The 21,702-nt window shown below is 46.8% G+C and overlaps 1 protein-coding gene across 2 annotated transcripts in view; it reads right to left on the bottom strand.

Moving 5' to 3' along the window:
- The window catches only part of NOD1 (nucleotide binding oligomerization domain containing 1), a 56,885-nt gene that overhangs the window by 24,647 nt on the left and 10,536 nt on the right, over positions 1-21,702 (bottom strand). For both annotated transcript variants that reach the window (XM_058527690.1, XM_058527691.1), the window contains exons 2-5: positions 9,734-10,054; positions 8,478-8,652; positions 3,483-5,304; positions 29-112 (exon numbers count right to left, since the gene is read on the bottom strand). In XM_058527690.1, coding sequence (XP_058383673.1) covers positions 29-112; positions 3,483-5,304; positions 8,478-8,652; positions 9,734-9,934 — 2,282 coding nt within the window. In that variant the 5' untranslated portion in view covers positions 9,935-10,054. The remainder of the gene's footprint in view (positions 1-28; positions 113-3,482; positions 5,305-8,477; positions 8,653-9,733; positions 10,055-21,702) is intronic.

Here is a 21,702-nt window from a genome sequence, read left to right on the forward strand (position 1 = left end):
AGGCCCTGCGTTCTTGAGAAATATGTACCCTAAATAGGTCACAATTTTGTATTTGGTCAGCTCTTCCTGTAGCACCTTTACTCCACTGTCAGTGATCTGGTTTACGCTGAGTCTGAAACAAAACAGCAAAGAAAGATACAAATCAGAGCAGCTGCTCACTACGAAGGAGCATTAATTCCACAAGGATCCAGAAGCCTACAGGTCCTGGAGTTTTCCTTGCTATAGATGCTCCCTGGGAGAATGGCCGTGGCAGTCAGCCAAACAGCCCCTAAAGAGCCTGGTCAGCATGGGGCCGACAGACCCACCCAGAACCAGCCCATGGGTGAGACTACAGCATGGCCCTGATTCAACACAATAGCTATGAGGGACACATGAAGGACACGTGAGGACAGCCACCTCTGATATTCTGCATTTGTGGGTGGCCTGCATGTCAGCCAGACCTCTGTGTGATTCCCACTGCACAGCGGGGGCCATGGGATCTGGAAACGTGGAGTTCATTTTAGTGGTTACGAGGCTGGGGGAAGGAACGCTCCACCATCAGGCCAGAGATGTTAGGTGTCCTGCAAAAGGCAGGACAGTCCCCACACGAACTGTCCCACACGCGATGCCAACAGCCTCCCTATCTGGAAACGGGCTAAACCTGACTTGCCACCTGAAAAGGTGTCAAGGGAGACTGCTCACGTGGTGTGGCTCTGTGTGGGAAATTGCCACGGGCAATGGAGAAATGACCAGCCATGAGCAGAGGAGGCAGATCTCGGCAACCATACTCTCCAGCTCCTCTGTAATGCAAATACCGCCTCAGCAGGCCGGGCTTAGAGAGCGGGGCAGGGAAAGAGGGCCTCGGGCTGATGGAGACCTCCTGGACCAGGCCAGCTGCACGCTGGAATTGCGTTGTGAGATCCCTGCACTAGCGGGATATTTTGATGTGGCTAAAATGTGAAATGATTCTTTACCACTAAGTAATCTCTATAACAAACTACTCTGATCATCTCAATCCTCCACTCCGTCATTTAGGTGAAGCTGCAGGACAGCATAAGGCTCAGGATGGATGGGCGTGAGGGATGACGCGAGGGTCACGGGTTGGGTGAGGTAACGGACCAGGGGTCAGCAAACTTTTCCTGTAAAGGTCTAGATAGCAAATATTTTAGGCTCTGTGGGCCATAGGGTCTCTACTGCAACTACTCAACTCTTGTGGGAAGCAGCCAATATGTAAACGAATGAGTGTGGCTGTGTTCCAATAAAACTTTACCTACAAATATAAGCCGTGGGCCAAATTGGGCCCACAAGCTGACCTCTGTAATAAGTAAAAGGCTGAACAGGCAAAAGCTTGATTTTTAGGCCACATCAAAATGATCAAGTCAGACACTCTGGACCCCTGCCCCCACAGTACTCACCTTGGTGCTGGGGCAGTGTGTACATACACTGTATGGCCATCCTAGGGTGGCAGAGGCTACTAGTCACTCCCAATATCTATACTCGCTTAGAAATAGAATCCCCCATTTTTCAGTTGGGCATGTGTAATTAAGTTCTGCCCAGTGAAATCTAAGCAGAAGTCTTATTAGCAATAGCTGAGAAGTCTTCTTAAAAGAATGGAGTGTGTCCTTCTTTGCCCTTCCTTCTTCCTGGTGGCTAAAATGTCAACTGAATGGCTGGAGCTTGAGTAGCCATCTTGAGCCAAGAAGTGGAAGTCAGGTAGAGAGGACAGCAGGGCAGCAAGGCAGAAGAGAGCCTGGGCTCTGATGGGCATGGAGGCACCACAACGGCCCTGAACTGCCCTCCTCTAGACTTTTGCATGAGAGACAAATAAGCTTGTAACTTATCTAAGCCACCAATATTTTAAGTTTGCTCTAACTCTCAGCCGAAACTAATCCTAACTGATGTTCTCAGGGAGCTCAAAACGCCCATTTCCTCCTGCTTTCTCCTTTACTGGTGGGGAGGAAAACTTCCCTTGGGGAGAGCTGGCTGGGGCAGGACCACCACATTGGTGTACTCCATCCTATGAGACGAGCACAGGGAGTCACTGAGAGTGAGACTGCCCAAGGCCGCGGACGGAGTGGTGCTGGCTGAGAGCCCAGAGAATAGACTCCAGGCTTTCTAACGCCCAGGCCAGGGCAGCCTGGGGCTCCCTATATTCCACTGTCGCCACACAATTCACACTCTGGCACTGGTGTAACGGGTACCTAGAATCAGTTTTAAATCCCCTCTGCTCTTCAGAAATGCATGAGCCAAGTAAGGGAGAACTGAAACCCCCGTAGAGATTTACAAGGTATACTTTATACAGGAAATGCTAATAGAAGAAAGCAGACTGGCCTCTCGTTCCTCTAAACCATCAAACAGGAAACTAAATAAGAGTCAGCATTCTTTACTGAGATCCCTGGCAGCTCAGGGCTGCTGGCTTTGATCATGGAAACTAATGCCAATGAATGGCTTCAGAACAGGCATCCCCAAGATGTGCCACTTTGGCATGTGGAATATTTTGAGCTAAAGGCAACTGATACCCTGTGGGCTCAAGAGAAACTTTTACCTCTCCCTTAGAGAATTTAAATTTGGGGCCTTGCCCATAATAAGAGTTATTACCAGAAATAAATTTTTATGACCTATCTGTATGGCAGGGCAAACCTCTAATTACTGAACCTCTGCTCTTCTTATTGTCCTGTGACTTATCTTCCTCCCCTCTGAAGCTTCAGACCTCTATCCCATTCCTTAGCTCAAGATGGCATAAATACCTCACTTTACCTTTTTGTCTCTGACCCTCTCATGTATGTGGGGTTGCTGTACATACGAAGTTAAATTTGATTTTCTCCTGTTAATCTGTCTCATGTCAATTTAATTCTTAGACCAGACAGAAGAACCTAAAAGGGTAAAGTAAAATTTCTTCCTCCCCCACACTAATTAGCACAAAGTCTGCTTTTTCTGCAGTCATTAAAACTTCTATGTACCAGAAACTTTTCATGGGCTATCTCTGAGCCTCACATGAATTTCAAAAGGTAGGTTCTTTATGATTCTGGATCCACCATGGCCCAGCTGGGTGACCTTGAGCAACTTATTAACTTCTCTGTGCCTCCACTTCCTCATTTGCCAAAATGGCGATAATAACAGTACCTGCCTTACAGGGTTGGTAAGGGGATTAAATCAGGTAATATTTGTATTGCACATCACCCATTCTCAATAAATGCTGGTTGTTATTACTGTAATTGCTAGGATATGAACGTCTCCTTTTTCCAGATGAGGACACTGAGGCTCAGAGAGGTTAAGCAACTTATTTGAGGACACTCAGCTGGGGCTGATCCAGGTCTGCCTGACTTTGAAGCTTTGTTCCTTGCCCTCTGCCACCCTGAGAGAGAAGGTTGGATGTTCCAAGACCAGTGGTCACAAGTCCTGGGGTAATCCAGGAGATCCTGCTCCATGATGCTAGTGCTGGAGTGCCCCGAGCCTGGCCCACCCTGCCCCCACTGGCTGCTCCCTGAGCCTGGCGGCCTCACCTGAGGATGGTGAGGCGGCTGAAGCAGGGCTGCAGTTCCCGCACGCCGTAGTCATTGAGATTGTTGTTGTCCAGGTCGAGGGCCAGCCGCTTGCGGAAGTGGTGCAGGACGAAGGAGAGGGCGCTGCAGTCGGCCGAGCAGGCATTGCAGTAGGTCAGCTTGAGGTAGTTGGCACAGATGCCCCTGGCCGCCAGCCGCCCCACCTTCTCGCTCTGCGTCTCATAGATGCAGCGCAGCATCCAGATGAAGGTAGGCATGGCCTGCACCTGGTTGAAGCCCCCACTCTGAAGGCGGGGCAGGTTCTTCAGGTGGGACCGCAGGCTGGCGAACAGGTGTGCGCACAGGGCCTTGCGCTTTCTCCGCAGGACGGCGGCGGGCACCAGGCGCCGCAGGAGCTTCTGTTTGGCTTTGGACAACAGCCCGCACAGGAAGAGGTTGGTGAAGTGAAAGTGGTCCTTGTTCTTGAAGGGGTCTTCCCCCACCAAGCCGCTACCCCCCAGGCACTGGAAAGGGAGGAAGCGGGGGTAGCAGGACGCTGCTGCCTCCCCAGGAGGTGCCCACTCCTGGAAGAACCTGAGCAGCTCCCGAGTGCCCACCCTGTCGTCCACCACGAGAAAGAAGGCAGTAAAGAAGGACTGGAGGGTGATGTGGAAAAACTCGTAGGACTGCCGGTCGCCTCCGAGGCCCAGCTCTGGCACCGCCCGCAGGAAGCCCAGCTGCAGGTCTCTCTCCTGCATTTCGGAGGCCTGCACCTCCTCCTGGCTGAAGACAAAGAGGTTCTTCTCCATGCCCCAGTGGGCCACTTGCCCCAGCGAGCGCAGGGTGCCCCGGCCAGCGTGGAAGGCCTCTGACTGGCTCCGCGTGTTCCGCTGCACCAGGCTGGTGGGCTGTGTCCGGTTCAGGTGGACCTCAGTGACCAGCAGGAAGATGTCGGTCAGCGTCACCGTGCAGTCGGACAGCTGCAGGGAGCTGTCGAAGGCACTGTGGAAGTGCTGGAAACACCGGAAGATGATCCAGCAAAAGAGGGGCACGGCGCACAGGCTGCAGAGGTTGGGGTTGGCTTCCAGCTGTTCCAACAGGTGGTCCTGCACGGCCCTGTCGGGGAACATCCTCTTGGCGTAGGCCCGCAGCTGGCTGGGGGAGAAGCCCAGCAGAAGCACCTTCTTCCGAAGGAGCTGGCGCGGGATCTCGATGCCCGTGCGGGCCGTGAGCAGCTTGCTGGCCCCTTTGAGCAGCTTCCCACTGAGCAAGCTGGCCAGCAGGACCAGGGGGTGGGCAGGCGCCCAGGGGGAGGAGGAGTCAGGCACGCTGCTCAGGTCAAAGTCTGAGTGGAGCTCGTCCAGGCCGTCGAAGGTGAAGAGAGCCGTGTGGGGAAAGCGCAGCAGGAAGGCGAACACCTCCTCGGGGTCCTGCTCCGGGTAGCAGTAATGCTTGAAGAGCAGGTCCTGCAGGCACAGTGTGTCGCTCTCCTTGAAGCAGCTGAACATGCGGCAGCGGAAGTGGAAGAAGAACTTGAACCCCGCGTCCAGCTGGCCGGTGGCCCAGAGGCCCTGCAGCCGCTGCAGCAGCATGGACTTGCCCACGCCGGCGTCGCCAAAGACAAAGATGGTCTCGCCCTGCTCATTGAGGATGCCCGTGGTGTGGTCCAGGAGGCAGGCCAGGCTGCCCAGCCTGCCCAGGCTCTCGTTGCAGAAGCCAACCAGCTCCATGATGGTGTCCGTGTACATCTCCTCCAGCAGCAGCTCCTCCTTCTGGGCGTAGCACAGGATGAACCTGGAGTCGTGGCCCAGTTGGTGTCGAAGCTTCTGGGTGTACCTGCTCACTGGAGGGAGAGTAATGGCGGGGTCCAGGGAGTGAAGAGCCGGGTGAGAGGTGGAGGCAGAGAGAGAGAGAGGCAGAGGCAGAAACGGCATCAAACAGGGAGGTCTCAGGAGGAGAAGCAAGCACACAGACAAACACACCCACTACCTGGACTCTGAGACCAAGGTCAATGACTCCTCAAATGCAAAGGGCCAGCACTCCAGAATCTGCGGGTCCTCGGGCCTCCACCCCTCTGTCTGACCAGCCAGAGGGCAACAAACTTCACTGAGATGAGCGTCTGAGACAGGCTCCCTTATTCCTCTTTTGTCATTGAGCTCCAGCTATAAACTGAAGCCCCCTCAAACTTGAGGGCCAGGTGCTGCCCCACCTTGCTGCCCCACCATCACCCCAGGGTCCTGTTCAAATAGCTCGAGCCAGGGCTGGCCCCGTGGCTTAGCAGTTAAGTGTGCGCGCTCCGCTACTGGCAGCCCGGGTTCGGATCCCAGGCGCGCACTGACGCACCGCTTCTCTGGCCATGCTGAGGCTGCGTCCCACATACAGCAACTAGAAGGATGTGCAACTATGACATACAACTATCTACTGGGGCTTTGGGGGAGAAAAAGAAAAAAAAGGAGGAGGATTGGCAATAGATGTTAGCTCAGAGCTGGTGTTCCTCAGCAAAAAGAGGAGGATTAGCATGGATGTTAGCTCAGGGCTGATCTTCCCCACAAAAACAAACAAACAAACAAACAAACAAACAAAACCAAATAGCTGGAGCCAGTTCCCACTGAACTGCGTATTGCTGAGAAGGAAACGGCCCTAACCTTTCTTTTGCTTATTACACTGCTCTTAAAGCAACAGGTAGTCTCTTGGCGATAAGATACAACATTCGACATTAACCTGCCTCATCTAAAACACCACAACTGAGTAAACTAAGATGAAAACCAGCCTTCTTATACTCTGCAGAGCACACCAGCCCTGCTCCCAAGCTGAGGCCTGGGGATCACTGTTGCTTAGCACATGGCCCAGGCTGAGCTCTGTGCCTGCGTGCAGGGGCATTAACGCATTACCGTGCTTACGTGGGGGCCACACCCTCAGCAAACCTGAGCTACAAAATGGAAGGGAGGTGGTCCTTCCCCAAGCAAAAGAGGTTCTATGAATTCCTTTACAATCATTTCTGGATTTTAATTATAATTCAATTAACAAAAATTAGACACACATGCACATTTCCAGATTCATCTATAACCCTTTCGCATCAACTTAGTCCAATCTGGTTGTCTGCTTAAAAGTTGTAAAGTTGATTATATTTTTTACCATTTTATTAAGGCATAATTTACATACTATAAAATTCAGCTATTTCATAATAGACATTGTGTACTAGTCAATGACTTTTAGTAAATTTACAAAGTTACCCAAACATCACTATAATCTAGTTCTAGAACATCTCCATCATAAGCGCATTTGCAGCCAATCCCTGCCCCTAGCCCTGGCCCTATGCAGCTGCTCGTCTGCTTTCGGTCTCTATAAATTTGCTTTTATTTATTTATTTTGTGAGAAACATTAGCCCTGAGCTAACATCTGTTGACAATCCTCCTCTTTTTGCTGAGGAAGACTGGCCCTGGGCTAACATCCATGCCCACCTTCCTCTACTTTATATGGGACACCTGCCACAGCATGGTTGACAAGTGGTGCGTAGGTCCGCACCTGGGATCCGAACCTGTGCACCCCGGGCCGCCAAAGCGGAGCAAGTGAACTTAACCACTACGCCACCAGGCTGGCCCCTCTATCAATTTGCTTTTTCTGGACATTTCATGTAAATGGAATCATACAATACGTAGTATTTCACACCTGGCTTCTCGTAGAGTGAATTATACTTTAAAGGCTATTAAAGCAGCTGGCTGAAGGAACCAGTGGGGAAGTCTTTTGAAAGAATTATCCATCGTGGGAATATTTTCCTTTTTTTTTTTTTTTTTTTTGTGAGGAGATCAGCCCTGAGCTAACATCCGCCAATCCTCCTCCTTTTTTTGCTGAGGAAGACGGCCCTGGGCTAACATCTGTGCCTATCTTCCTCCACTTTATATGGGACGCCGCCACAGCATGGCTTACCAAGCAGTGCGTCGGTGCGCGCCCGGGATCCGAACCAGCGAACCCCGGGCCGCCGCAGCGGAGCGCGCGCACTTAACCGCTTGCGCCACCGGGCCGGCCCCGGAATATTTTCCTTTTTATGGGGGAAGGAAACAGTGTGGTGGGAAGAAGCAGCAAGAGCAAGAAGCTAACAAAGGCCGGCAGGTGTCTGCTGGGGCCGCAGGAGCGAGAGCTGGGCCCCACACTGCCACTTGGCCGGGTCTCCTCTAAATACACACCTGACTAGCTGGGACACTGTCCTTTGTTTCTGTTTTCAAGGTCAAACTGGATTCTTTAAAAATCAGAGTTTGTGACCTTGGGGCTGGTATGTTGCCCACAGAGTGGAGGGAGCTCAAGCGGATAGAAGACTGCCGGCCCCCAGACCAGATCGTGGCCCCAGTGACGTGCACTCACAGCATCTTGAACTGCATTCTCCTTATCACCACGTGCAATTATATATTCATATGATTCTTTACTGTTGGGCTCCTGCATTAGCCTCTGACCTCCCTGAGGGCTGGAATAATATCTAGGTCCCCAATGCACCCCTGGCATCCAGCACAGTGCCTTGGCATATGGTGGGTACATCATAAGTACCTGTTGAACTAATCAGTCAGCTCATGGGGTGCCCTGGTGCTTTGGAAATAACGACTGGCATCCAGGGCTGATAGAAAAATACTTTGCCTAGAATCAAATTTGGTAAGATTTTAACAAGGAAAAAAAAATGTAACCTTGAATTTGTGCAACCATTGAAATGTCTACTTATGTCAGAATAGGAAGTAAGCAAGAGGTCAGAACAGAGACCATTCCCACACTTCCACGGGCGCCTATATACATCAGACCAGGTACATGTGGTCAGTACAATCACAGGCCCCTGGGCTACACTTAGGTAACAGGGACGAGCTCTCCTTTTCCAAAAGGAACATAGCACCTGGGCCTGCTGCCTGAGGTGGAATGCAGGGCCGGCCATGGTGGGCCACGCTTTTGTGCCCTGCTGGGCCCACACACTACCGCATTTCCAAACCCCAGGGCCTTGCTTGCTTGGTGGCTGCAGTCCCCCTGGGGCTGACTGACCTGGGTCGGTGTTGACAACAGCTTTGCTCTGAATGAGCTCGGAAGGGGAGAAGCCGATCTCCGACAGCCAAGGCCTGAGGTCCACATACGCATCTGCGAGTTGCTGCAGCACGTACAGGAAGAACTCGGACACCTCCTCGCCCTTGCTCTGTACCAGGTCCAGAATTTTGCGGACCTGGTGGTGACACAAGCATGAGGGTGTTAGGTGGCACTAGGGGTGTCCTCCCACCAGAAGGGCCCGCACGCAGGGCTCTGAGCTCTAACTACAGCCTCAAGTTTGACTGTCCACCCAGCTGGCATGAGATGCTACACATTGAAGGCCCAGAGCTGTGCAATGGACCGCCTTAGCAAGAAATAAAACCACACAGCTCTAAGAAACCAGGAGGCTTCCATGACCCTAAAAATTAAAAGGGCAGACTCACAACTAGAGCCGTGCCCACCCCTGGAATTCTCTGTCTCCTTTTCCCTCTTAACCTAATACTACTGCTCTCCAGGAATGAGTGCTGAGGGGAGAAAGTCACCCCTGAGGCACAATGAGGTGGGTGCAGGGCCATACAGCGAGGGGATAACAGACCCCATGTAAGTTATCCTTTAAAAACGGCTTTATGTGTTATTAAAAAGGCAGGAAAAAGATCACATGAGTGTGCTACTGTAGCACCTCCCCCAGAAACCCTTCTGGAGGTTTCCTCTGAGCCCAGCAGGACCACATTACAAACAAGTTCTGTCACACCTCTAACCAACAAGGAGTTGTTGGTCTCGCCAGTTCTATTTTTCAGGAGATGACACATAGCTGAGATGAAACTACGGGCTGTTGAGACTTCCCACAGTAGGGGGTGGAAAGTCTTTTTCTGGACCCAGCTTGGGATGCGGTCATTCCCCAACCAGAGTCTGAGCCAGCAGGGGGCAGCTCTCGAGTTTAAAGGCACTGAACGAATAGCGCTGCTAGTGTTTTATGCTCATTTTCTTTTCCCTCTTACTAATTTAAAGTGAACTGAAAAACGAGTTGTTTAGGAACAAATACATGCAGCAAGGAGAGCTGAGAGGTAAGAGGAGTTTGCTCTCGACGTGAACACAGAAGTAAAATACATAACTGTGTAAATAGCTGGTAACTCAAGTGTTATACTCTATCAATGACCCCAATGGGAAACTCTGCCCAATGTACTAAACTCCCAAAGCGCCTTATTCAGGCCACATGGGAGAAGCCCCTCTGGCTATGAAGGCTCGCATGCTGCCAGTTCCGATCCCTGCCCTGGCACCTTGTCGGGCAGCGTGGGGCAGGCACCCACGATCTCTGCGTCCTCTGCCGAGAAGTAGTCATTCTTCAGCAAGTTGTCCACCAGACACTGAGTGTTGCGGATGTGAGTGACCAGAAGCTCCCGGTTGATTTTCAACAAGTTAATGTGGGACTGAGACTCTGATGGGATAATTTCCATCTCACTGTAGCCCTGCTTTTCCATGGTTAAAGGAGCAAGCCGCTACTTTTCCCAAATTCATCTTTGGCTGCATGTGTCTTCCTGGCAGAAGGGCAGTCAGGATCCAGGGCCGGCCCTCAAGGCCCCTGCCTCTCAGTGCAGCCGCTGAAGAGACAAATGAAATCATCAACAAAATAAGAGCCATGGAAACATTCCTCCCCCTCCCTTTGGTCCTAGAATTTCTCTACTTAGAGCAGGAAGGGGTCATGCTTAAGACATTGATCTGAGATACAGTAAAGAAAAAAATCTTAATTTAATTGCTTCTGCTCCTGGGTTACATTACTAGGGTAGACGACCAGAGGTAGACAACTCTTTTGTTCAGCAACACTTCTTAATTATTATTATTATTTTTTTAAAAAAACAAAAGTGTGCCTCAACCCTAGACTGGGATAGAGATGGAAAGATATATTCTTTTGCATAATTAGGCTAATTGGGATTGGAGGTTTCCGCATATCCTAAGAGGGGAGAGGGCCAGAATTGGGAGCAGAGGAACTGTGGGAGTTGGTAGGAGAGAGGGTCTGAGCACAAAACGGCCTGAGGAGAGAGGCAGTCAGCATGAAGTCTGCTGTGGTAGCCAGAGCCCAGGAACCTGGGAAGAGTGACGTCTCAGTCATGATCCTCTGTTTTGGAAGCCCCGCTCCACTGTTCCTTATACCTTCGGCAAAGTCTGTTATATACAAGCATCCTGGGGAATGAAGGAGGAGCGCTGGCCGTGTGTGGCGTGAAGCAGGACAGAGGGGGGGCAAGAGCAGAAGGGGGAGGTGACGTGGACTTCCAAGCGGTAGGTGACCAGGAGATGCCACCTCCTTGGAAGTCCTGGAAAGCCTTGTGCACGTGCCGAACTTCCCGTCTGGGTGGGAACAGAGGCCCAAGCTATTTTACGTGGGTATAAACAATAGCTTGGGTTCATCAGAGTTACCCCCAAATTGCACTGATTGCTTTCATATAGCATAAGATCCTTGAGCCACTTCTCCAGTCATTCTTGTGTATATAAAATAGATCATAATTCTGGAAGTAGAAAGGCCTTGAACTGGCTACTTAGTCCTTCACCTAGGTGGGAAAACCCACATGTTCCAGAAAGATAGTTTTAAAATTTTTTTGTAGAGCTCCAAAAAAAAAATATTCATAGACCTCTAAACACTGTCAGCATCATTAATGTGTGTTTCATAAGCCCACGTCTGTTAACATTCAAGCGCAGTGGTTCTCAATACTTTTTTCCACCAGGTCACACATGAATCTCCTGCTCTTTGACATGCTTCCATTTCTTCTTCTGTTACCCATCAAGTTGCTAAACACTGCAAGCTGTATAAAGATGCTCAGCGGGACCCTATACAATAACTTTCCTTTTATGATCTGAGTGACTGAGCAAGAGACAGACAGTACAATTTAACATTCTAAGAAACAGAAGGGCAAGAGATCCTTACCAAACAGAATTTAAAGGGATGAAAATGGTTGGTTAGTTACTATTCCACTAAAATTGTGCTAATCTATTAGATGCTAATTCAGCCTTTTCTATTGTGGTCAATTCTATGATCCACTTTAGGATCCATAGCTTTAGAAAACTGGTTCTGTTAAGGGATACTAGTTGATAATATTAAATTTAAGTCGGTGGTTAATAATACCTTTTTAAGTTTCTGGTATCATTTTTTGAAGTAAGTCAGAATATTTTAAAACAACATTCACTTCTTAAATATTCAGTTTCCAATTTCTTTCTGGAAAATCAAAGAAAAGAAAGGTTTCTTTGAAAATTCTACTGTAACGAATGGTGAACAAATGAATGAAATTGGCAAGAGGATAATTTTTAAATCCAGGACTCTAGAATCTCAGAGTACTCTCTGTACCTTCTTTCTCTAGGACAGTGTGTTCTAAATGTCAGTCATTCAGGCAACATAGTCACGGTTGGGCTTTTTTTAGCCATAAGTGAGTCTCACAGTGCTGCCTGGAAAGGTTCTAGGTCCAAGGCCTGTTTTCTCTTAGAAGCATTTGAGAAGTGTTAAAGACATTGTAGCACAAAATTGAGACATTCTCTTTAAGATAATCCTAAATCTGAGAGAACTGGCAAGGGAACTACCTTCCCACTTCATGATTCAGTGTTTCTTCATGCCATGGCCCCATTTAGAGGGCGTGGGAGGGTGTTACAATTCATCCCTCCTCTCCTAATCCTCATCTGTCTACAATGAGGTTCTCGTTTTAGTCACAGCTCCTGTCTCTTCCAAGCCTGTGATTCCCACAAAACCAGTGACTTTTCTTCCCAGCCTTTCTCCATAATACCCCCACAGACATCTCCACTTCTTGCCATCAAAGGCAGAAACTTAAGGAAAGTCTCCTGATTTATGGCCACCTAAGCAAAGAATTACACGTCAGCCAGCTGGCAAGAAGGCTGTTGTTTTGTAACTTCCAAAGCCCTGGTTTGAGATTTAATCAGATTTGCAGTTAGCTCAATTCAGCAGGAATTTAACAAGATGTGGATGGCAGAAGAGAAAACAGAATCCAGGGATGGACCAGATCTACATCATGGGACACCATAGAGAAATTCAGTTTATGGGCATCTGGTTACAAGAAACACTAAAGAGAGCCAGGGATCTCTTGGCCCTGAGGGGGATCCTTTCCTCACCTGCTAAAGGGTAGGTCTGGCTGGTGAAGAGGGTCTGACCTGCACTTTCAGGCAAACAGGAGACCAAGGTTGGGCAACAGTCAGGTTTGGGGAGCTGGGCCTGCTCTAATGGGTGGGCTCTCCCGGGGCAGTGTTTCAGAGCAGTGAGGACTGACGTTGGAGACCCTGGTGGGGAAGCTCCAAGAAACAACCAAAGACAACATCAAGCCAGGGGAGGCGGCCAGAAAACAAGATGCACAGAAGAAGAAAAGATGGAAAGCCAAGCAGAGAGACGAAGTCGAAAAGATCAGGGGAGTCAAAGGCAAGTGGGGTATAGCCTGTTGGCGAGGAGGGAGGGGGCCCCTTGGGAGCCTAGGGGGTTAGAGGGCACCCCCACCCACTCCTCTTCTTCCTGGCTTTCTGATCTGCCCTCAGAGAGGTTTGGTTCCCAGGTAAGAGAATCCCAGGGTCAATCCACCTCCTTACGCTCCTTATGGAAATCTGTGCCCATGTCCCATCTTGCAATTTGATCTTCTAAACTAAATATAAAGTTGGCACAGCCTCAAAGAGAAGATCCAGGGAAGCTTCTCTGAAGAAAATGAAACACGGATTGGGGGAGGGAAGACAGTCAAAGGAAAAACGAAGTAGAGAGAGAAGAATTCTGTAAGACTACAAAGCAGACTGTTGAATAGAAATAAAATATAAACCACATGTATAATTTAAAATTTTCTAATAACCACCTTAATAAAAGTAAAAACAAACAAATGAAATTAATTTTAAAAATATATTTCATTTAACCCAATGTATTCAATATATTATTTCAATATGTAATCAATATAATATCAGTGACATATTTTACATTCATTTTTTTCATACTAAGGCTTTGAAATTCGGTGTGTATTTTATACTGACAGCCCACCTCAATTTGGACCAACCACTTTTCAAGTACTCAATAGCCACACGTGGCCAGTGGCTACTGTACTGGACAGTGCAGCTCTAGAGGAATCACTGCAGGCTGGGGGAGGGAGACACTGAGCTCCTGCCCTGTCCCCTCTTCCTTCTGAAATAGTGATGCCAGGAATGACTCTGAATTGACTTTCTCAGAAAGTCAGTGACATGAGTGGTTAAAAAAGTGAGGTCACTGATAATTCTTCAAACTCAGAAAATAAGTAGGGGACCTACTGGTTTATAGTTGAGGTAAAATTCCTTCCAACTGCTAGATGTAATTTTGCAGCTCTGTATGCTTACAAAGACAAAAAAATAAGATACAAAAATGCTATTGATAGTATAGTGAGACAGTGACTCTCATACACCACAAGTAGGAATGTACATTGGTGGAAACCTTCTGGAAACCCATTTGACAGTATGTATCAAAAGCCTGTGAAAAGTTTTAATTTAGTAACTTCACATTCTAGAAATCTGCCTTCTGAAAAGATTCAGAGGTTCTGATAGTTTTGTGGGTTGTTTTAAACAAGGGGCTTCCACTTCTAGCTATGATAGAGTAGCTTTTGGCTCCCGTAGAGGCCAACTACAGGTCAACAGATCAACAAATTGGGGTACATTCATACAGGAGAGCACTATTCAACAATAAATAAGAATGAAATACTAATAAAACATAAATGAGTATCACAGATATTATGCTCAGTGAGGGAAACCAGACTCAAAAGAGGACATAGTATATGATTCCATTCATATGACTCTAGAAGTCTGATCTAGAAATCAGAGCAGTGGTGTTCTGGGAAGGGGGAAAGGAGCAGGGGAGAAATTGACTGCACAAAAGAATAAGAGAAATTTCTGGGGAGACAGAAATGTTCTTTATCTTGATTGGAGTGCTATATATATATATCACATATATGTGTGTGCGTATGTATATATATGGATACCTATATACATATATACACACGTACATATATACATATATATGGTTTGTCAAAAATCATCAACTTGTGCACTTAAAATCTGTGAACGTTAGTGTATAAAATTATACTTGGATGAAGTTGATTTTTTTTAAGTCAAAGCAAAATACATTTCCAGGTAAATAAAAACCGAGAGACTTTGTTGCCAGCCTAGCTACACTAAAATAAATACTAAATAGAGTTTGTCAGCTTGAAGAAAAATGATCCCAAGACAAAAACAAAATGAGAGCAGCAGAAAGTTTTAATATGTGGGTAAATATAAAAGTGTATTGACCGAACAGAACAATATTGATATCTTAGGGGGTCTAAAATATACGTAGAAGTAACATGTGTAACAGCAATAACACAAAAGGTGGAAGGCAGTAGACGGAGTTAAAGTGTTCTAAGGTCAAAGCATTTTCTGGCAATAGGCAAAAGTACTACTTTATATCAGCAATAATTCAAAGAGTCAGGTTTTAATCTCTAAGTTTACCACTAAAAAAATAGTAAAAGAATACAGGACAATAAAAGGAAGAAATGGAAGAATAAATACACTTAATTCTAAAAGAAGGCAGGGAGAGAAAGGTACACAAAACAGGTGAGACAAATAAAAACTAGACAACAGATATCAATCCAAACACAGTCGTCCCCCCTTATCCACGGGGGAGACGTGCCAAGACCCCCTGTGGATGCCTGAAACCGCGGATAGTACCGAACCCGACATACACTATGTTTTTTCCTACACATACATATTTGAGGTGTGACAGCAAAACTATCAAGAATTTGTTTTTCCTTCTTCACAATTTCACGGATAGAATGTTCATTCTTACCATAAATCTTAGCAACCTCAGCATATGATTTTTTTTCTTTCCTTAAGTCGAGAACTTTCATCTTTTCACTTACAGGAAGCACTTTATGGCTTTTTTTTTGGCATATCCGAATTGCCAGAATCACTACTCTTGCACTTTGGGGCCATTATTCAGTAAAATAAGGGTTACTTGAACACAAACAACACTGCAACACCGAGACAGGCAATCTGATGACCCAGATGGCTACTCAGTGACTAATGGGCAGGTAGCATACACAGAGTGGATATGCTGGAGGAAGAGACAATTCACGTCCTGGGTAGGAGGGAGCAGGACTGCACGAGATTTCATCATGCTACTCAGAAGGGCTTACAATTTAAAACCTGCAAACTGTTTATTTCTGGAATTTTTCATTTAATATTTTAGGACCCCTGTTGATAGAGGTAATTGAAACCACGGATAAGGGGGGACTCCTGTATATTCACAATTCAATTAAATATAAATGGACTAAATAACACCAATTATAAAACGTAGATTGGCAGATTTGACAGAAAAAACTACATGCGCCTTAAAGAGACACATCTTAAATAAAATGACAGTTTAACTCATTCATTCATTTATTCATTCCCCCAAATGGGAAAAGAAATACTAGGTACACACTAACCAAAAGAGAGCTGGCATAGCTCTATTAAAATTAAAGTAGAATTTAAGGGAAGAAATGTTACTAGAGGCAGAGGAACATTTCATAATGATAAAATGATCAATTCTAAAGGACGATACAAAAATTTTAATTTGTATGCACCTAGTAACATATTTTCAAAATATATAAAGCAAAAATTGACAGACATAAAAGGAGAAATAGACAAATCCACAGTCAGAGTGGGGGACTTTAATACATTTCTCAAAATATCTGAAAGAACAAACAGATCCAAAAAAAAAAAACGCAGGGGGTCGGCCCCGTAGCGTAGCAGTTGGGTGAGTGCACTCGGCTGCTGGTGGCCCGGGTTCGGATTCCAGGTGCGCACCAATGCACTGCTTGTCAGGCCATGCTATGGCGGCATCCCAAATAAAGTAGAGGAAAATGGGCATGGATGTTAGCTCAGGGCCAGTCTTCCTCAGCAAAAACAGGAGGATTGGCATGGATGTTTGCTCAGGGCTAATCTTCCTCACAAAAACAAACAAACAAACAAAAAATCCAGTAAGAATATGAAGAATCCGAACAGAACAATTAACAAGTTTCTTAATTGACGTCTGTAGAACACTACACCTAACAGCAATAGCATTTTAAGTGCTCGTGGAACGTTTGTCAAAACCGACCATATTCTAGACCATAAAGCAAGTTTTTAACAAATTTTAATGGGCTGAAATCATTCAGAATATATTCTCTGACTATGATGGAATTAAGCTAGAAGTAAAAAATTTAAAAATATCTAGAAAATCCCCAAACCCATAGGTCAAAGAAGAAATAAAAATGGAAATTAGAAAATATTTTGAACTGCATGATAACGAAAATACAACATATCAAAATTTGTGAGATATGATTAGAGAAATCAAATCTATAGCCTTATATGTATATACTAGAAGAGAAAAATAAAAATTAAGTCTATCATTTTGTATCATGCTTTTAATTTATTATGTTACCATGGATATTTACTCTTAGTCATAAATATTCTTTGAAAAGGTTTTGAAAGGATACAGGAAATTTCATCACATGGATGGTATTCTAATCTGTTCAAGCAGTTTCTATACACATATACACACACATACATTATACATATTCATATAAATACACATACACACTAAGAAAAAAAGATCAGAAGGAAATCCACCAAAACATTAATTGTGATTATTTCTGAGTAGTGGGATTACAGGCGATTTATATTACTTAGATTTTCGGGGGCATATTCCAAATGATCTTTGATAAGGCCTATTTCATTTATAAAATGAGAAAAAAAGTAAATATTTTAGCCCATCCCAAACCATAATTTTGGTGCTTGGGTTTAATCATCAGAAACGCTGCTGCAGACTTTGACTGGTTTTTGAGCTTGCATCAGCCAGTACTGTTGACCAGGTCTGTATCCTACTAGCTTACTTGTGTAGAACAACAAGCAGATGAGAACAAGCATTCGGGCAGCGTAGGTCCCTGTGTTCTCTGGCTGGCACCACAATCTTCTCTGCTGGCCAGCCACCAGAAGCAGGAGGGGAAGTGGGCCTGCAGTGGTAGAAAGCCACACCTTCCAGGAGAGCACTACTTCAAGGCAGTCTTAGTGCAAAAGTGTCATCGGTGGAGCCTTCTCAGCTGGAGGAGAGCACAGCGAAGGGGAGAGGCCCCCGGGAGCGTGGAGGACCTCGAGTTCATTCATTTGTTCATTTTCACCCTTCCTGCATTTATGGAGCATATGGGACATAGAGCGAATAAAGCCAACTGCACCCCTGCCCTCTGGGGGCTTACAGACAAGACAGACAGTGTGGCCAACGGGAACCTACCAGATCACCAAATGCAAAGAAAACAAAATAACAGAAGGAAAGGAAGAGGCTGATAGCGGAGGAAACAAAGCAAAGACTTCTGAATGAGGTGAACTTGGACCTCTAGAACAGAGGGAGGTCTGTGTGAGCCAAAAGTCTGGAGAAGACAAGTGAGGCCCCGGGATTAGACAGGCCTTGTGGCCAATCTGCTGTCAGAATGCACGCTATGAGGTCGCCGGGACACCTCAGAGAAAGGAGTCCCGCCTCTGGAGAGCAACGGGGCCTCCCCAGCACAGACTGACTTCTACTCCTGTCTCTGTCCCAGAATCACGGGCAGGCCCCAGAGAAACCACACACACACATCCCCCCCCAACCATACTCAGTTTCATTTTCTAAAGAGGGATTTATCCTAGGCCTGCTTCTTTCTTTCCTTTCCACTATCCCAGAGGACCCTGAAAGGAAATGTGCATTCCTTGTAACTGAGATGCTAAGACAAAAAACATTGTACAAAGATGTTCTCCATCTTCATAGATGTTCCTTTCTATATTTTAATAACTTTCCCCAAGTACAAAAGCATGCCTGCTCACTATGGAAAATTTGAGAAATGCAAAAAAGAAAGTTTAGAGAAAAAAACAAGTCGCCTATCACCCACTACTAGCATTTTGGAGTATACCCTGTCTGCTTTTCTCCATGAGCCGCTAGGCCTAAACGGATCTTTCACACATTTGGCATCACGCTATATGTATTTGTGTACCTTTTCCATGATCTCATGTTTCTTTGTAACCACCAAGGCCCTCTTTTGAGGGCAGAAGCTGGTTTCGGATGGATGCTTTGCTTATCTGGTTTTTATTTTATAAAGAAGAGTAAGAGCCACCCACCACTCTCTGCTCTTTTAAGTCTCATTACCTGAGAAATTCCACATGCCAAACAGGATTAAAGATGATGACAAATCGTAGCCCCTTCCGTGGCCGGGCCCTGCCTGCCTGAACTGCCAGGGCACATCTGGATGCCTTGCCCAGCAGCCTCCACCAGCTGCCAGTCACACAACAACATGCTATCATCAACCGGACCAGAGGAAGGGCTGCCAGGGGCGGGCCAGTGTGGGGATGCTGCAAAGACTCCAGGATGCCGAGGCCTCATGCATCCTTCTCCAGAGAGCCAAGGTCAAGCTCTGCACTGTGTGGGGGCCCCCAGCAGGGCACAGAGTGACCATCGCTAGCACAGAGTAGGTGCTTTACTAGGGGGCCAGCATGGATCAAATGCCTCCACTCACTGTAAGAGGTGGGATAACACAGGGCTGGGCGGGGTCTCTGGAGTCAGCCGGGCTGAGTGTGAATCCAGACTCCATCACTCGTTAGCAGGTTAGCCATCCTCTCTGTGCCTCGGTTTCCTCCAAGTGAGAGTCTCTACCTCCAAGTGTTGCTGTAAGGGCTGAGTTAATATTCACCAAGTGCCCAGAGCAGGGCTGGCACACAGTAAATACTCAGTAATCCTCACCTCATTTAATCTTTACTCTTATCTCATTCAATCCGCAGGACAATGTAGGTGGCAGAGGTCATTGTTACGGGCAATTTACAAATGAAGAAACTGAGGCACACAGAGGTGAAGCAGCTCCCCACCCTCACAGAGCTTATGATCCAGCAGAGCAGATGGACACAGAACAAGGGATTACAGGTGTGGTAAGCACGTGGAATGAGAAATGAACGGAGAGAGCCAGGGCAGTCTGTTGCTCTCCCAAAGACTTCCCTGGGCCCCACTGGCGCCCTCTGCAGTGGAAGGTGACAGGGAGAAGGGGTTAGAGCTCCTCTCTCTTAGGGAGTTTGAATCTGAGACACCCAGGGAGACGCTGAGTCCCAATAACCCATAGCACATGAGTGGTGGGTCCAGGCTGCCCACTGCTGAGGGACACAGTCTCCACGGCCACCCAGGCATGTCATCCCTTGTCTCATGTATCCTAATAATAAACCCCATGAGCAGAGGTAACCTCAGTGTGCCCCTGTGCCCTGAAAGACACTAGCAAACACGTCCATTCAGCAGTGGCTTCTTACTGTGCAAAATCGTCCAGCAGAGCCTGAGCACAGAGGTCACCCCGCCCACAGTGTGAATATGAACGTCAACTCCCAGGATGAGCAGACCGAGTTTGGTCTCCATCCCAACTGACAGCCGGGCTAGATCAACAACAGAAACCCCAAGAAAATCATTTCCTGTCATCCACACTGGCATCACAGTTTTACTCTTTTCTTAGACACCCAATTATTGGGAATCATTATTCACTCTTTTGTGTGTGTGTGTATATATATATATATCTCAAAATAAATGATACAGCTTTTTGCGAATTGGTGTTGCAATATCAGCACATAAGATTCCTAACAGATCTGAGTCCTATGCCTTAAAACATTCTTTAACAATGTATCAGATGCTAACTTAGAATTACAACCCCGTGACCCCTATGGAGTCAGGCCATTCTTCAAGTATTTCTGCCACCAACGCTTTCAGCATATAGGCTGGAGACAAATACAAACACAAACAAAACCAAGCCAGCTATGCGGCACCCAGGTGCTGGCCCAGGGCCGTCAGCTTCTGCTCCTATCCTGACCCACCCTCCCCAAGTCTGTTCATTTCTCAAGATGTGAGTTCCCAAACAGGCTGCTGCTCTCTGGAACCTTCGAGGCCATGGGAAAAGGTCAATGATTTTCTAGAGAGAGAAAGGATTGGCTTACAGGATATGACTTTATGAACCATTGGACAGTGTCTGCACGCTTTCCTACCCCTTCCTTGAAAAACAACACGTGTGATTGAGGTATGCTGCTCATTAAATAGTTTGGATTCTCCTCCTGGGTACCAGGTAGGATTACACTTCCCCACCCCCTTGAAGTTACTTGCTTTGACTCATGAAATGTAAGCAGAAGTGGAATGAGTTACTCTGGGCAGGAAGCTTTCAGCATCAAGGCATAATTATCAGTGTGCAACTCTCTTTTTCCTCTGGCACTGTGACCAGCAACATTCAAGGTGGTGGCTGCTCCGTCTGCCCAGGCCCACAAATAACAATGAGGAGAGCCTCCTGCTAACCTGAGATGGACATAGAGTGTGAGCAAGAAATCAACCTTTGTTGTTTGAGCTACTGAAATTTTAGAGTTATCTGTCACTGCAGCACCACCTAGCCCATTCTGACAGATACCGTAATTCTGGACAAGAAAAGCATTCAGCATACTAGGAAACTGAGGTCCAGAGGAACCAAGTGAGTTGTCAGATAGCTGATTGGAGGCAGAGCAGGAACTGTTAAAGAGTCTGCCCCCGGGTGCTTCCCACAGCCCTCTCCCTTCCTTCACAAGACAGCAGTTTCTACAGGACAGAAACCCACGACATCAAAAGACCACTTGTGGTAAAGAGAAGCCACCACAATTTTTTTTTCAGATACCATAAAACTCACTTTATTTATTGAATTAAGAGTTCAGATAAGTTAAAGCATCATTCTCTGCCTACCTCTGACTTAGAAGTAATCTATAAAAGAAAATGCAAATGTATTAAAAAGAATAAAAGGCCCACTAAGCCATGCATACTCTCAATTTGTAGTGAGGTGGCTGCATGTGCTTGTTGTGGGTCCAGATCTTGTCGTCTCCCTCCACCCAGCTATGTGCCCCTGCACCAGAACCACGGCCATCTCAGCCGAGGCCACTGTCATCACTTCTGTCAGAATCCTCAGTAGGAACCATGATGAAACCATTACATTATTTGTAATGTCTTGATTTTTTATAAAAAGGATATATACTTGCATAATTTAAAGTTATTTTAGGGCCTTTTTAATCATCAGGGCATCTTAGGACACCTTGAGGCAGGTACAGCAATCACCTAGTTCTGGGGAACTTTGACTTTGCACTCGGAGAGCAAATATGGTCAATTCCCGTTGAACTGAATGGCGGTTCACTAAAACCCAAACTCAGATGATGTTACGACTCTCTCCTGTAAAGAAACGAAAAGCTCTTCACGTTTGGT

Source organism: Diceros bicornis, chromosome 3 (assembly GCF_020826845.1).
Source record: "Diceros bicornis minor isolate mBicDic1 chromosome 3, mDicBic1.mat.cur, whole genome shotgun sequence".
In the NCBI taxonomy this organism is placed as follows: domain Eukaryota; kingdom Metazoa; phylum Chordata; class Mammalia; order Perissodactyla; family Rhinocerotidae; genus Diceros; species Diceros bicornis.